Source organism: Phoca vitulina, unplaced genomic scaffold (genome assembly GCF_004348235.1).
Source record: "Phoca vitulina isolate PV1807 unplaced genomic scaffold, GSC_HSeal_1.0 scaffold19, whole genome shotgun sequence".
Lineage (NCBI taxonomy): Eukaryota > Metazoa > Chordata > Mammalia > Carnivora > Phocidae > Phoca > Phoca vitulina.
Window position 1 is genome coordinate 24,440,831 of NW_022589722.1, and position 16,369 is coordinate 24,457,199.

Consider the following 16,369-nt stretch of genomic DNA (forward strand, 5'->3'; position numbering starts at 1 on the left):
AGAGAGAGTGAGCGAGAGAGAGAGCACACAAGCCAGGGGGAGAGGCAAAGGGAGAAGCAGACTCCCCACCAAGCAGGGAGCCCGATGCGGAACTTGATCCCAGGACCCTGGGATCAGGACCTGAGCCAAAGGCAGATGCTTAACCAACTGAGCCGCCCAGGTGCCCCTATATGTTTGTTTTAGACATGATGGGACTAGGGGGATCTAAGGTAGGAGTGCCCAACCTCTAGGAAGACTTGGACACACTTTGGAAGTAAGAAAATTCAACCCTTGAAAATTGTTCTCAAATGTTTCCACTTTTATGACTGCCAGGTTTTTGTTTTTGTATTTTTTTATTTTATTTTATTTTATTTTTATTATTTATTTATTTGACAGAGAGTTAGCGAGAGCAGGAGCAGAAGCAGGGGGAGTGGGAGAGGGAGAAGCAGGCTTCCCGCCGAGCAGGGAGCCCGATGCGGGGCTCGATCCCAGGACCCCGGGATCATGACCTGAGCTGAAGGCAGACGCTTAACGGCTGAGCCACCCAGGCGCCCCTGTTTTTGTTTTTTTTTAAAAGATTTTATTTACTTATTTGACAAAGAGAGAGCACAAACAGGGAGAGTGGCAGGCAGAGGGAGAGGGAGAAGCAGGCTCCCCACAGAGCAAGGGAGGCCCGATGCAGGACTCGATCCCAGGACCCCGGGATCATGACCTGAGTGAAAGGCAGTTGCTTAAACAACTGAGCCACCCAGACGCCCCTCCATGACTACCAGGTTTTAAGTCTAAGTGCCGTAAATGCTGATTGACTTCAGCTTTGCAGTTTTAATATTTTGGAGCCAATACATTTTTTTTCTTCAGGTCTCAAATATTTTATAAGCTCTTAAAAAGCTCTCAGCTTCCGGTGAGTCTATAATTATGTCAAAAGAAAAACATGAAAAAAATTAAGACTCATACCCGAGCCCTAGTGGGCTAATGAATGGCAAGACCCCACCCAGACCTCGTATGAGAGAAGAGGTAGCTCCCCAAAGATGAGTGAGGGCCTGTAATCAGAAGGGGGACAGACAGCGGGTGGGAAGGCAAAAGTGACAGAAGGCAACTGTGTTTGGGGAGGCGGCTGTCTGGGCAGGTGGAACAGCGCAGCAAAGACAGGAGGGAAAAACGGATGCTCAAGGTAAGTGGGGGTTGGAAGAGTGCCTGAGGTTGGGGGTCATCTCCCCCCTCCCCAGTTCTTTCTACACTTCATGGAGCAAGAGGAAAAGATCTTTTTTTTTTTGAGGTCCAGGTATCCCAGGACCACAGTGTTCTTTCCTTGGCTCAGCAGATGGAAAGCAGGTCAGCCCTAGCTCCCTGTGTGACCTTGGCCAGGTGACCAGCCTCTTTGGGTGGTTTCTGCATCATTAAATGAGGGAGCAGGACAGGTGGGGAATGTCGGGGGTCCCTTCCTGCTCTGACCTGTAGGGCTCTGGAGCTGGCTCTGATCCCCCCACCATCCCTGCCTGGGCCAGCCAGGTTGGCTGAGGGGTGTGGATGGTGTTCCAGTGGGCCCGGCAGCCCTCCCAGCCACTGCCAGCTGGAGGACGCATAGCCTTCCCGCGGGCAGGGCAGGGCCGCACTGGCCTGGATCCCCCGTGTAGGGGTGCTGAGCTCATTTCTCACCGCAGCCGCCAAGGTCCAGCCTATAGGATGGAGGAATTCCAGAGAGCTCACTGTCTCTGCTGCAGGGCAGTGAGGGAGGAGGAGAGTCCCAGCGTGGGGGGGGGCCTTGGCTTGGGGGTGCACACGAGAGGACGAATGTTGAGCCCCCCCCACATCACCTCTGTAGTCCTCCAACCAACTGTTAGTGAATGGTAATGTTCCCACTTTCCAGGCTGGAAACAGGTTCAAGAGTTCAAGGACCTTGGCCACGGTCACACCCAGGCAGCTCCCAGATTAGGACTTGTCTTCCCTTCTGATTCTAACGTCAGGTTCATTTCAGGGCCCGGAGCAGCTTCTCTGTGCAGTGCATTCCAGTTGACAGGCATGAAGCCAGGGGTGGGGGGGGGGGAGGGGGGGGGGGGAGGGGAGGGGGGGGGGGGGGCTTGGGGGGTGGGGGCTGGGGGAGGCATAGATGGAATGAGGTAATGTTTGAAAGCAAGGAGATAAGGTGCCCACTTATCTGCACAGGGCCTGGCAGATAAATGGGTGCCACCCCAGGAGGCCCTGAGGACCGGGTGGGGGTGGGGTGCACACAGGGAACCTTGTCACCCAGGAAAACCATGGTCCCTGTTACAGGGGACACGGGAAGCCGGAGACACTCCCTGCTCCAGCATAGGCAGGAGAGGACTGTTGGCGATGAGGTAGGGAGGGGTGAGAGGGAGACCTCCCAGCGGTGTGGACCCCAGGAAGGTAAGCTCAGCCTAGGAAAAGAGACAAGAGGGAAGCCAAAACCTTCGGAGACTGCGAAAAAAGTAATCACTATTTCGTACAACAGACATGAATTCCACCCTGGACTAGCCTTGTGTAGGAGAGCAGGGTTTCACCTCCCCAATTTCCAGACTGGGAGGCCAACTTGGGGACGGCGTGGCAGGGATAGGACCAGAATCCAACTCTTGGGACTCCCAAAGGGGCCTTTCTGGAGGCTTATTCATGCCGTGGCACCCCTCTACCGGCCCTCAGCCGGCCAGACCCTGGGGAATAAAGCCGCCCCTCGTCCAACAGCACACACTTCCTGATGATGGGCCTGTCCTGCAGGTTGGGGGAAGCATGGGAGCAGCTCTTTTTTTTTTTTTTTTTTAAGATTTTATTTATTTGACAGAAAGAGACACAGCGAGAGAGGGAACACAAGCAGGGGGAGTGGGAGAGGGAGAAGCAGGCTTCCCGCGGAGCAGGGAGCCCGATGTGGGGCTCGATCCCAGGACCCCAGGATCATGACCTGAACCGAAGGCAGACGCTTAACAACTGAGCCACCCAGGCGCCCCGGGAGCAGCTCTTGAGGCGCTGAGAGCTCAACAACCAGGCCGGAACAGCCAGCCAGCCCCACGTAACAACAGCCGGGATGGGACCGGGCCTGCACCATCCCTGCTCCATGGTCAGGACTCCTCAAATGCCCCCATTCCTTGATTCAGGCAGAGGGTGTCTGTGGCACTTGGAGGGGAAGCACAAAGGAAAAGCCCCAGAGCGGCTCCACGCACCCCTCCCTATGTTGAGGTTTAGGGGAGGCCCCGGAGGAAAAATGAAAGAGCTGTGCTTGGTTTCTGAGGCTTGGTCTTGGAGGAGGGGTGAGGGGGTCGGAGAGGGGGCAGCCCAGCCTCCTTTCTGGGCCTGCCTCCAGGCCCAGTGCACTCCCCGCCACACCTCCTCTGTGAGGGTGGGCTTCAGTCATCTGCGGAGGTGGGGGACAGTGGAGGACCTGGCTTCCAGGTGTGAGTCATTCCTGGTCCACATCTTCCTCCCTCTTCAGTGCTGGCAATTTCAGAAGGGAGATGGCGATGTGGAGGAGGAGGTCCCGGTGACATCTCTCCTAGTAAGTGCCCCACCTTGCCCAGTGCTCCCCACACCTATCTCTCCTCCTAGTTCCTGGGTATGAGGTGAGCACCCCTCTAACCCACCCACCCTCAACTCTGTTGCTACAGTGATCTTCCCTGCAGCCCATGTCTGCCCTCAATACTCACCTTCTCTATAACCTTCTATGGCTCCCCAGCAACCCTCAAAACCAAAACAATGGCTAAGCCCCTTTAATGAGGCCTTTCCTGATCCAGATACTGTTGGCCTCCCAGTCTCATGCCCCATCTTTCCCCAACATACTTGAAACTCCAGCCATGCCCAGATGCCCTGGACCTATGTTTTCTCACATCTGAGCCTTTGCTCATGCTGGAATGCCAGGCCCTCTTTCTTCACCCATCCTTCTGGGGCATCTAGGTGGCTCAGCTGGTTGAGCATCTGACTTCAGCTCCGGTCATGATCCCGGGATCCTGGGACAGAGCCCATGTCGAGCTCCCTGCTCAGCAGGGAGTCTGCTTCTCCTTCTCCCTCTGCCCCTCCCCCCTTCTCAAATAAATAAATAAAAACTTAAAAAACAAACAAACAAACAAAAAAACAAAGGCCCACAGTCTGGACAGTCTCCATTGCACCACAGTGCTTGTTCATGACTTCCCTTAGAACCAGCATCATGCTACTTAATTAGCCAGGTCCTGCCCCAGCAGCGGGCTGCCTGAGAGCAGGGACTCCATGGGGTTCCTCTTTGAATCCTTACAGGCCGGCTCAGGGCAGGCACATAGTAGAGGCTCAGGAAAATATCTGCTCAGTGAACAGGGAAAGGAAAGGCCGTGCCTAGCCTTGGAGAGAGAGATATGAAGAGAGTGTAAGGGAGGGGGCACACAGAGCCGGAACCCCAACCCCTCCTGGCCTGGCCTACCCTGGGCCCCCTCTCAGGCCTGACTCAGGCCAGAGGCTGTCAGGCAGGAGCTCTTGGAGGATCCCAGCAGGCCCCTCAGGAGGCCTGGGGCATGAAGCCTGAGGCCTGAGCCCCAGTGGCAGCCTGAGGCCTGGCACCTGGCCCAGCCTTTCTTTAGCACCAGCGAGGAGCGTGGGCTGAAACCACAACCCCTGCTTCCGGGGAGGCCCGGGTGGGGCCAGGGCCTTGGGGTTAATGGTCCTGGGTCCTCTGCTGAGCCTGCAGTGCAGGCCACGCCCTGGTCCCTGCAGGGAGCGGCCTGATGAACCCCAGCTCTGATCCCCTGAAGGAACCTGTCTCCCCTCAGCCATCTTCTCTGGATACCCCCTGAGCTCGGCCTGCTGGCCCTAGGTCCCCTTCCCGCCAACTCTCGTGCCTAACTCATCCTCAAACTATTTTCCACTGGCTCCCCCCCACACCCCCCCAGGCCCTGCCACAGCACAATTCTTTTGGTGGGGGTGGGGAGGGATGAAGGGGAATGGGAGGTGGAGCCTGGACCCTGGGGGAGGGGTTAAGGAAGAAGGGGGTTTGCCACTCTGATTGGTCACCTCTGCTCTAGAACGGCTTCAAAATTCCATGGACTCCGCCTCCAGTGGGCCCCCCCCATCCCTGTCCTGGCTTACAATTGGCTGGGCTTCCAGCGGGGCGGGATTCACCGGAGCCTGGTCCCGTTAAAAGGGTGGGAGCGGCCCGGGGGCCCCATCTCTCCCGTAGAGTCGTGAGGCAGCTGGTGCGGCAGTTCGCGGGAACATCCTCCGGTCCTCAGTCATGGCTTGTGTGAGTGTGGGGACCCCGCGCCAAGGCCCAGGGATGGCGTGGGGGCAGACGGCCGGGGAGAGTGGGGGCAGATGGGGAACTGGGTTCTAGTCCCTGGGGTGTGGCTTCGAACAAGTGCCTTCTGTGCCTCAGTGGCCGCGTCTGTAAAATGGGGGTGGGCGCCATGGTCCCCAAAGGCCCTCTCTGGCTTAAGAATTATCTGAGTTCCTCCGGGGTCTGACAGCACAGTTATTTCCGCCAAGGTTTGACATTTTGCAGTTCTCGGATAACCGGGAGAGAGAAGGGTGTGGCAAACTGGTGGGGTAGGGAAGCACTTTGATTATACCCAGGCCGCTGTCCCTTCCCCACTCCTCACCCCGGAGAGCCTCCTGTCCCTTCCCCCCCTGCAGCTGTCCCCAGTCACTGGGCCAGGGCAGAGTCATCCTCTGCTCTAGAGAGCTCTGAAAAGTAGCCAGGACTTGAGACAGGCTGCCGGGAGGGTGCCTGCATGGGTTAGTGGGTGGAGGGTGGTTCCGTGCAGGCCAGTCAGGTGGGGGCTGGGAAATTCCCACCCCCATCCACACACACACATTCTCCATGCCGGGAGATTGGGTGCTACGGGGGAGAGAAGGAGGCAAGAATCTTCTGCAGGCCTCGAGGGAAAGGGTTCAAGTTTCTGGCAGAAGCAACCACTCACACCAGTTACGCTATGCGGTCAATCTCGCTGTTGCTGAGCCGGCCAGGCTGCTGACTCTGGCCCTTGGCCACTCACTCTTCCTTCTGCAGAGGGGCCTGGCTTTGCCGCTTAAGGGTCTCCTCTCCAACCCCTGCGCCTCTCTGTACCGAGGGGCTAGAAGGGGATGGTGGGGAATCTCCCAGCCCAGGGGTCGCCTCCTCTCCAGCAGAAGGGCAGACCCTTCAATGTCTTCGCCACCAAGTCGCAGTGTCACTCACTCCGAGTCCGCTTCTCTCCATCTATTAAATGAAGGGATGGAGCATAACACCCCACTTCCCAAACCACTCTGAATCCAAAATCCCCACGCTGTATCGCAAAAACTTCTAGATTCTGCCTTCTACAACCTCGGTAGTGTTGACAGGAAATGAACCCGGTTGAGAGCAGCGATTTGCCCGGGACCACACGGAGAACTTGGCCTCCTGGATTCCCCAGGCTTCCCGCGGGTGGGGTCAGAGGATCCTGGGTGGGAACCACCCCACCCCCTCCCCCGGGCACTGCGTCCTCTAACCTCGCTGACTCTGGTCTCGTCATCTTTGCAGGGTCTGATCGCCAGCAACCTGAATCTCAAACCTGGGGAGTGCCTCAGAGTGCAGGGCGAGGTGGCCCCCGAAGCCAAGAGGTGAGCGGGTGAAGGTGGGGGTGGCGGGCGGCAGGGGCCGGGGCTCCGAGCCCGGGGGCGGGGGGGGGGGGGGGGGGGGGGGGGCGCGGCGGGGCCGCTCCCCTCTGGCAGGGGCGTGGCCGGCCAGGCCCTGCCCCTCCCTCCGGCGACGAGGGGGTTAATGGCGGTGGCGTCTTCTGGGTGAGTCACTTCCACCTCGGGGTCTGGATGTCCCCTCTAGAGTCGCCCCCATCCCTCCCTGCCGGAGCCTCCTAAACCAAACCAGCTGCGGCCTCCGCCTCTACTTTGCCTGGCCCCGCCCCCACTGTGGGAGGGAGCCGAGGCCGCTCTGGGGCCCGGGAGAGGGAATGGGGGCGCCACCCGGCTGCTGGCCCTCGGGGTCCCTCGGTCCCGCGCTCTTCACTCACTCAAGCTTTCATTCCTTCGGTCCTCCCTCCTTCACTCATCATCCACTCAGCAGGCTGCCGAGTGTCTCAGCAGCCATGTGACCTTGGACCGGTCAACCAACCGCCCTGAGTCTGTTGTCGATTCCCGGGGGGTGGGGGGGGGGGGGGGGTGGTTGTGTGGAGGAAGTGAGATGCTGGGTCTCTTCAGTGACCATGACGATGATCAGCTGACATTAGAAAGAGCCATGTGCGCTATCCTTTTCGTGCTTACCCAACCCTCCGAGGTAGGTACATCTCTCCATTCAGCAAATGCATTTTTGATGATGACGCGCTTATCAGCCCCACCGCTATTGAGCACTGTGTGTCGTCATGCTGGGCACCAGGAGTACAGAGATACAAGGACACTTGCCCTCCCAGAGGTCACCATGTGGAGGGAGTCTCTCCGTCCTTGACCAAAGGGACACAAAGTAACGTCTAAGAGTCTTGGCTGTCAGCACAGCCAGACCCTTAGAGATCGCTCTGGGGCAGCCCCCGTTGGGCAGATGAGGACACTGGGGCCCAGAGAAGGGCAGGGACTTGCTCAAGGTCACACAGCAAGGAAGCGGCAGGGCCAGAACTAGAGCCTCCCCGCTCAGTGAGTCCCCCAGCTGGTGGCCCGGACTGGACGGTCTGAGGGGGCTGCAGCTGGCCGAGAAGGCCTCAGTGCCCCCTGCTCCCCGCAGCTTCTCGCTGAACCTGGGCAAAGACAGCGACAACCTGTGCCTGCACTTCAACCCTCGCTTCGACGCGCTCGGGGACGTCAACACCATCGTGTGTAACAGCAGGGACGCCGGGGCCTGGGGCGTGGAGCATCGCGAGTCCACCTTCCCCTTCCTGCCTGGAAGTGTCATGGAGGTGGGCTGCGGCCTGGGGCCAGGGGCGCGGGGCGGCGGGGGGCGGAGCTGGCTTTAGCGGCTAGAGACCTAGGGCCCGCCCTGCCCCCTCCCTCCCCTCCCCTGCTGTGTCCAAGCCAGTGCTCACCAGCCCGCACCAGCCCCCCTCCCAGCAGGCCCGGGCCGTGAAGCCGGCAGTGGTCAAGGCTGCGTGAGGAAAGCACTCTGGGGAAGTTCCGTGGCCTGCCGGCCGGCCGTCACCACAAAACCCAGGCTCCTGCTTGAGGGTCCCCACCACTCACTGCCCTTCTCCACCCCCCAGGTGTGCATCTCCTTCGACGAGACCGAACTGACCATCAAGCTGCCAGATGGATACTTATTCAAGTTCCCCAACCGCCTCAACCTGGAGGCCATCAACTACCTGGCCGCCGATGGCGACATGAAGATCAAGTGTCTGGCCCTTGACTAAAGGCAGCCCCCTGGGCTGTGGCCCCTAATAAAGGCAGCTGCCTCTGCTCCCTCTGGACCTGCCTGTGTGTGTGTTTGGGGGAGGGGGGTGGAAGAGGAGGTTGCCACCAACTCCCCAGGCTCCCCCCTCCTTCACCTTCACGGCCTCAGTGCACACCGCTTAAGTGCCAGGGCCAAACAGGGAGCTCAGTACACAGGAGGGGGCTGGTGACTGATAAACCCAGTCACAGCCCCTCCCAACGGCTCCCAACCCAGTGAAACCCAGTCACAGCCCTCCCAACGGCTCCCAACCCAGTGAAACCCAGTCACAGCCCTCCCAACAGCTCCCAACTCAGTGAGCCCCAGCACACACAGGTGCTCAAAAGATGAATCAATAAAACCAGGGTGAAAGAGGGAGGGACTGATGGATGCTATGGTATCCAGCAGTACAGAGGGAGGTGGAGAGAAGAATCGGGCTCCTCATTCTTTCGTGAGCTAGAAAGATCTGTTGCAGAGTGGGGGGCAACGAGCTGTGTGGCCTTGTGCATGTTAACTGACCTGAGCCTTGGTTTCTATACCTCTACAAGGCGGGCCGGGGGGGGGCGGGGATGAGAGCACGTAGCCTATCAGGGTTGTGAAGATTACATGAGATGCGTGAAGCAGAACAAGTTCAATGCCCAGCACATGGCAAATGCCCGGTGGGCTTCCTATCCCTGACGCACTACCACGTGAGAGGTTATCCCTGTGGTTTTGGAATATAGGTGAGGTTTGGTGGGGTGGGGTGCAGAGCCAGCGGTCAAGATTGAATTTGAGATGTCTTTGGTGCAAAAAGGTGTTTTGACAGCGAGAGAGGGGACACAAGCAGGGGGAGGGGGAGTGGGAGAGGGAGAAGCAGGCTTCCCACTGAGCAGGGAGCCCGATGCAGGGCTCCATCATGACCTGAGCCAAAGGCAGATGATTAACGACTGAAACACGGGACAGGACCCGTGGGCAGAAACTGCACTGGGGTCATGAGGAGTGGCCCATTATAGACTTTCAAGTTGGGAGGGGGTTAGGGATAGTGTAAGTCTCTAAGGAATCCTGGAAGCAAGGTTTCTAGGACCTTGAGGGAGCTAGCTATTGTTGGGAAAAGGTCATTGATTTCTGTCTAATAAAACCTTAGTCATGAGACCCTTCAGATGTATATCGGTGGGCCATATGCTTGGGGGATGATGGCCAAAACATATCTTGGTGGGTTTAGAGATAAAGGAAGTTTACAAAGGAATTTTTATATGTTAAAGTAAACTTAACAGGATCCTAGTAGTGGTGTGTGTGTGGGGTGGGGGTCAGGCTAGGATTGCCTTTTGCCCTTAGCAAAGTATTAACATCGAAGCAGTTGAGTCCCTAGAGGAATGTCACTCTGCCTGTTTCACGGACTTGTCAATGGGCTGTAGGTAGTAACGAAATTTAATAATTTTTCTTCTGCCTTTGTTTCCCACATCATTCCCCCCCTGAACAATTTTGATCCTTAAATCTTTAAGATTCTTGAGGGTGGAAGGTCTCATCTTCTGTAACTTCTTCCTGCTGAATAGGGGCATAGAGATGTCCCGACCTATGGGTCAACATTGGTCAGTTGGGGCTTAAATAGACAGAGGAGTTACAAACAGCAGAGGCAGCTGAATCCAAGGGAGACTGCATGTGTAGCTCTTCCTAAGTGGGAAGATCATCTGTTGGCTTGAAGTTATGGCAGTGAAGGAGTCTTGACACCAGGTGGAGAGACATGGGAGAAAACAGCAAAACATGATTAGTGTAACAAAAAAAGAAGCTCAAATAAGAGTCCTGTGATAGTTGACAAAAAATCCTTTTCCAGTCCAGGAGTTTAATCCCTCATTAGAGGAAGAGAGGGATTGTTTAAAGAGCCAATTTGAGTATTTTTGTCAGAAACCCAGAAATATTTTGTGATCGTCTGGAACGTATACATAGCATTTTGTTTTTATGCTAGCACACATTCCACCTCGTGTAGCAGCTAAAACATCTAATGTCATTCTATTTTGAAGAGTATCACTTAGGGCTCTGACCGTGTACTTATTAAGAGCTTCCATGTGCCAAACACCCTCCAGTCCCAAAGAGGGAATAAAAATGGATGTTAGTTGGTCATACCAATGAGACACAGAACGTGTCCACCACTGTTTTAAATGTGGAAGGTTGGCTGCGTTGGTAATGGTTTTATTTATTTTATTTTATTTTAAGATTTTATTTATTTGACAGCGAGAGCAGGAATTCAAGCAGGGGGAGAGGGAGAGGGAGAAGCAAGCTCCCCGGCTGAGCAGGGAGCCCGATGTGGGGCTCGAACCCAGGACCCTGGGATCATGACCTGAGCCGAAGGCAGACGCTTAACGACTGAGCCACCCAGGTGCCCGGTAAGGGTTTTAACGATGTGCCCGTGCATCCAGGCAAAACCCCAGAGTACAGCGGCCTTCCAGCCTGGGGGAGGCTATGGACACAAGTGAGAGCCATTGGGTCCTGTTAGGAGACAGTCATCTAATTCAGGGCCCCTTTAACTGCAGTCAAAATATCGAGGGCTATTCAGTTTTGGAGGGCCGTCTTTTGAATTTGTGCAATAAAAGACAGTCTGTTGTCACTTTGTAGGGACCAAGGGAATCCAAATCTAGGGACAATTTTTCTTAGCAAAGCTTTTGTCACCTCCGTGGCCTTTTTTTAAGATTTTATTTATTTATTTGACAGAGAGATAGAGAGCACAAGTAGGCAGAGAGGCAGGCAGAGGAGAGGGAGAAGCAGGCTCCCCGGCTGAGCAGGGAGCCCGATGCGGGGCTCGATCCCAGAACCCCAGGATCACGACCCGAGCCGAAGGCAGCCACTTAACCAACTGAGCCACCCGGGTGCCCCACCTCCGTGGCCTTTTTACCCAAATCAGTAGCCTGGTGTAAGCACTGCATTACCTTCAATTGGTTATTTTTGGGTATAAAGATTTTTCCTTCATTATTAACAAGGCAGTCCTGTGCATTTCTTGGTCTGAATAGCCTGGACTTAAGGACTTTATTGGAGTTAAGACTGATAAAAGACTTAACATTTGTTTATTTTGTGCTGCACAGTCTATTGAATTGTTTCCTCTAGATTCTAAGGTCATGTCCCTTGATGTCCTTTGAGGTGAATCACAGCTACTTCCTTTGATAGGGGTACAGCCTTAAGAAGAGTAATAATTTCAGGCCCTGGGGAGTTATGGCTTGGTAATAATCCCCTTTTCTTCCAAATTGCTCTGTGAGCATGTAGGACTAGGGAAGCATATTTGGAGTCAGTATAAATATTAGTTTTTAAGGCTTTGGCAATTGCAGGGGCGCCTGGGTGGCTCAGTCATTAAGCATCTGCCTTCGCCTCAGGTCATGATCCCAGGGTCCTGGGATTGAGTCCTGCATCGGGCTCCCTGCTCAGCAGGGAGCCTGCTTCTCCCTCTTCCTCTGCCTGCCACTCTGCCTACTTGTGATCTCTCTCTCTGTCAAAAATAAAGAAAGAAAATATTAAAGATTTGGCAATTGCCAAGCACGAGTGAGCACTATAGCACACCCAGCTCTTCTTATTCCTTTTTCCATGAAACTATTGCCATCAGTAAACCAACTGTCATCTTCATTTTCAATAGGGGCATCTTTTAAATCTGGTTGACTAGAATAGATGAGATCAATAGCCTCTGAACAGTTATGCTCTGTAGAAGTACGATGGTCAGGTCCAGGCATAAGGGTAGCTGAGTTTAAAGTTTGACAGGTTTCAAGTATTATTTCAGGCATATCTATAAGTGTAGACTGGTATTTAATAAATCGGCCTCCATCATCCATTGGTGGCCTTTGGTTTCTGAGACACTCCGGACCTGACGTGAAGTCATTATAGTCAGGGACTGTCCCGTGGTGAGCTTTGAGGCTCCCACCAGGAGGGCTGTTACATGCTTGGCGAAAGGCTTTGTTTGCAATAGTATTTCAACAGTGGTGGCTTCTAGGATAAATATGACTATGAGGGATGAAACCATCAAGAAGACCTCTTTGTTTGAGGTCCAGCGTTAACAATATCCTAATTATAAGGAATCACTGGCAAGTGGGAGAAGACTTGTCAAGAGATAAGGGCATCCCCAGGTGCATCATCCAATCCAATCATAAAGAAAGTGGGGTCATCCATTATCTCCACAAGCCCATAGTTAACCCTACAGAGTGGGGTATGCTCTGGCTTTTGGGGAACGATTTCATCATCCCGGCCACATAGAATTGGTCAAGGTGCTAGTTGAGTTACGCAATCATTGGGGAATCAATCCCATTTTCCAGCTGTTTAATCATGTGCCCATGGGGTCCTGTTATTATCCCCATTGAATAACAAGCAAGAAGATTGTCTATATGTGAGCTACTGTGGTAATTTCTCTGAAGTTTGCCTCAAGTTGTCTAGCTTAGGTAAGCAGCAAAGATTTAAAGACTATCAGATCTAGAATTTAACATCCATAAAGGTGTGTTACTGAAACATAATTTTTCTCTCTAAAATAACCTTCATTTTTAATCAGAGATAGCCAAATCAGGACTAATTTATTTGAAAAACAAACACAGTTTTAACAAACTTGGCCTAATTATTTACATAAGCTCAGCAAGAATAATGATTGATCATATAGATCTTTGAGAATCTGCTTTGCTGGAACTTTTTATAAGGAATCTCTCGATCGAACTTTCAGTAGCCTCTCCAGGCCAGAAGCCAAGCCAAGTACTTGCCATCAGACATGCCTACAATACCTGTAGATTTGGGTGGATTCCTCTTCATGAGGGCCCCCAAAGTGTCCTGAAGTTCCTGCACCTGCCAGGAAGTGACATTCTTTACTCACCTGGTGAGGCTGCTGGGAACTCTAAGCAAGGTATCAGGCCAACAGTTCCAAGGCGCTTTATGGCTCCGGGTTTCATAAAGTCAACTTTACGTCCTGAAAGCTGTTTGGTCAAATCTGAGTCTATGCATGTCTTTCTCAAATATGATATTCCAGTCAAAGCCTTTGTAAAATAACCAATGTTTCCAATGATGTCCTGTTACAAGGAGAATAGATTCTTTTCTTTCTTTTTTTTTTTAAAGATTTTATTTATTTATTTGAGAGAGAGAGAATGAGAGACAGAGAGCATGAGAGGGAGGAGGGTCAGAGGGAGAAGCAGACTCCCTGCCGAGCAGGGAGCCCGATGCGGGACTCGATCCAGGGACTCCAGGATCATAACCTGAGCCGAAGGCAGTTGCTTAACCAACTGAGCCACCCAGGCGCCCAAGGAGAACAGATTCTTATTGAACTTATGCAAATGACTATGATTGCCATGGAAGAAAGAATACTTACTGAGACCTTTTGAATTTTGGAGGGTTTAGGTAGAAAAGTTAAATGCTTTAATTTGCTTACAAATGAATATTTTATCACATTTCTGTAAGTCATAGATATCTTAAAAAGTTTCCCTAGTCTGGAAGAGTAAACATTAGAGAACCAGCAATGTTTCAAACAAGAGTCACCAAACTATAATCATCTTTTTAGTTCATTTAGTCCCATGTTACTAATTCTTGTTTAATTTGAATGCAGCTTTTTAGTTAGTTCTGGAAATTCTTATCCATTTCATTTTCATGATCTTAAAGATATTGAATACCTGTTTTGTCCTAAAAGTCCTTTATATGAACTTCCCTGAAGATGAAACTCATTTTGCAAGACAATAAGAACAATTATAAATGACAAAAAACTCAGAAATGGACATTGTTAATGATCTGAGAGTTCATTATGATACGATTGACAAGAAAACTCAGTTATTCTGTGACACATAACACTTCCATAGCCAGAACATCGACTGATGATGACCTTTTTTTTAAATTTATTTTTTAAAGATTTAATTTATTTATTTGACAGAGAGAGACACACAGCAAGAGAGGGAACACAAGCAGGAGGAGTGGGAGAGGGAGAAGCAGGCTTCCCGCCGAGCAGGGAGCCCGATGTGGGGCTGGATCCCAGGACCCCAGGATCATGACCTGAGCCGAAGGCAGATGCTTAATGACCGAGCCACCCAGGTACCCCGAGTGATGATGACCTTATACCAGAATGTAACATACCAAACAAATAAGCCTAATTAGTCAACGAGACTTTGTTCATGATTTAAATCTTGGGGAACTTTGTTAAAACCTTAGAAAGTTTTTTTTTTTTTTAAGATTTTATTTATTTATTTGACAGAGAGAGACACAGTGAGAGAGGAAACACAAGCAGGGGCAGAGGGAGAGGGAGAAGCCGACTTCCCACGGAGCAAGGAGCCCGATGTGGGGCTCAATCCCAGGACCCTGGCTGGGATCATGACCTGAGCCAAAGGCAGACGCTTAACGACTGAGCCACCCAGGCGCCCCGAAAGCTTGTCTTTTTGAACAGAGAGAAAGCAGACTTTGAATCTCATACCAGTGTACTTTAAAATCCATTCATTTCAATCTTAGTCCATCCTGACCACACCTAAAATTCTATTCCAAAGATTTCCCATCACAAACCTTCCACAATTTTCCTTTGCATTCAGATTTTGTCCCCAGCCATTTCTTTCCAAACAACCAGTCTCATTTAGGACAAAATTACCTTCTTTTACCTTCAATAAAAATGCATTCCCATTCCTTATATCTTTCTTACATATCTTCTACTTTTCTACATACAGAGTTGTTTCCCTTATTTCTATCAGTCTTAATTACATTTAGCAGAATTTTTGCACTCTTAGAAACCTTAGTCTCCAGTGAAAACTAAGTAGTAATCAACTGTGAACTGTTTCACCAGAATTCTTTAGATGGCAAATTTATGAATCAATTAAGCACAAAACATGTTTACCAACAGATTTAAATATCCTTAGTTTCTTTGCAATAAGAAGTCAAAAGGACAAACCTACATTCAGTAATCAATGATTTAGCACTTTATCCTATTTGGAAAAGACCTAGATGTCCAAAGAATTTAATCCCATTTATCATCCAAGCAAAACTTTAAAGTTTCAAGTTACCAAAGACTTTGAAAGCTATCTTAACAATTACCCAAGAGAACTTTGATGAGACAGACAATTAACCATTTTAAGTCATCTTTTTGCTACCAAATTGCAACAGAGATAACAGGAGCTTATTTGACCTTCAGCAAACCTCGATAGAATAAAAGTTTCACGTTTACTGCTGATAACTTAAAGACATGTCTATCTTAATTAAACCAACAAACTTAACTTAGGGTAAATACTGAATTATGTTCCACCTGGATCCTTCCCATTGTCAATTTTTACCTGAGACGCTGGTGGGGAAATCTGGAGTGGGCGGTGTTAGGTCCAGGGGATGCTCTTCATGCTCCTTGACGGTGAAGGGAGAAGGAGCCCTGGTGCCTGAGGCACCGAGGATGATCTAGAAGCCAGTTGTGCAGGCCGCACCCAAGGTGGTGCAGAAACAGAAGGGGGGAGACAGAGGAGGCCAAGTGCTGCCAGAAGGCAGAGAAAGGGTTCCTGGTTCTAGAGCTCATCAGCTCCAACAGAGTCGCAGACGCCATGTTTTCCCACCAACAAGGGGGGAATAGGCAGTCCATGTCAGGCCGGAGAAGACAGGGAATTTTCCCAAAACAAAGGGAGTTTTGGCAGCTGCTTGGGAATATTCCTTAAAGTCCCTTTCCCGAGGTAGACTAACCACAGTTGGCTCCAATTATAGCCATTAGCCCGGGATAACTCTAGTCTGGAAGCTGCTGGTTCTGCGACCCTGGGCAGGACCCTCATCCCAACACTGGGGAGTGAGGGAGAAGCCCCCACATCTATTAGGAAGAACAGTGAGAGAGTCAAGGGTCCCCTTTGTCTGAGATGGCCTGTATTTCCTCCAGGAACCTGGGTTTACTAGGAGGAGGCCTATTTAGATAATTATCATCCAATACGTCAGGAGGGGGTTTACTAGACAGACACATTCGGGCAAACACATTCTGCCCTGTTTCCTGCAGAGGAGATCTAACGGATAGATCTCACTGAGGCCACGCTGTGTTACAGGAGCTCAGTCCTTTCCTAAGTTTTGCAATCCAAATTGTTTCCAGTGGGTTAAAAGGCACCCCAAGGGAGAGTCCTTGGGAACCGAAGAAGAAGCCTACTAAGGCCATGTGACCAGAAAAGTAAAGAAGGCCCCTTACCA

General features: G+C 51.8%; 1 protein-coding gene across 1 annotated transcript; it reads left to right on the forward strand.

Annotated features, from left to right (window-relative positions):
- The first annotated feature begins 5,080 nt into the window (after window positions 1-5,080).
- LGALS1 (galectin 1) lies at window positions 5,081-8,304 on the forward strand. Its single transcript, XM_032416520.1, has 4 exons — window positions 5,081-5,188; window positions 6,443-6,522; window positions 7,631-7,802; window positions 8,103-8,304. The coding sequence occupies exons 1-4, from the start codon at window positions 5,180-5,182 to the stop codon at window positions 8,247-8,249; spliced, it is 408 nt and encodes a 135-aa protein (XP_032272411.1). The 5' UTR covers window positions 5,081-5,179; the 3' UTR covers window positions 8,250-8,304.
- The last annotated feature ends 8,065 nt before the right edge of the window (window positions 8,305-16,369 follow it).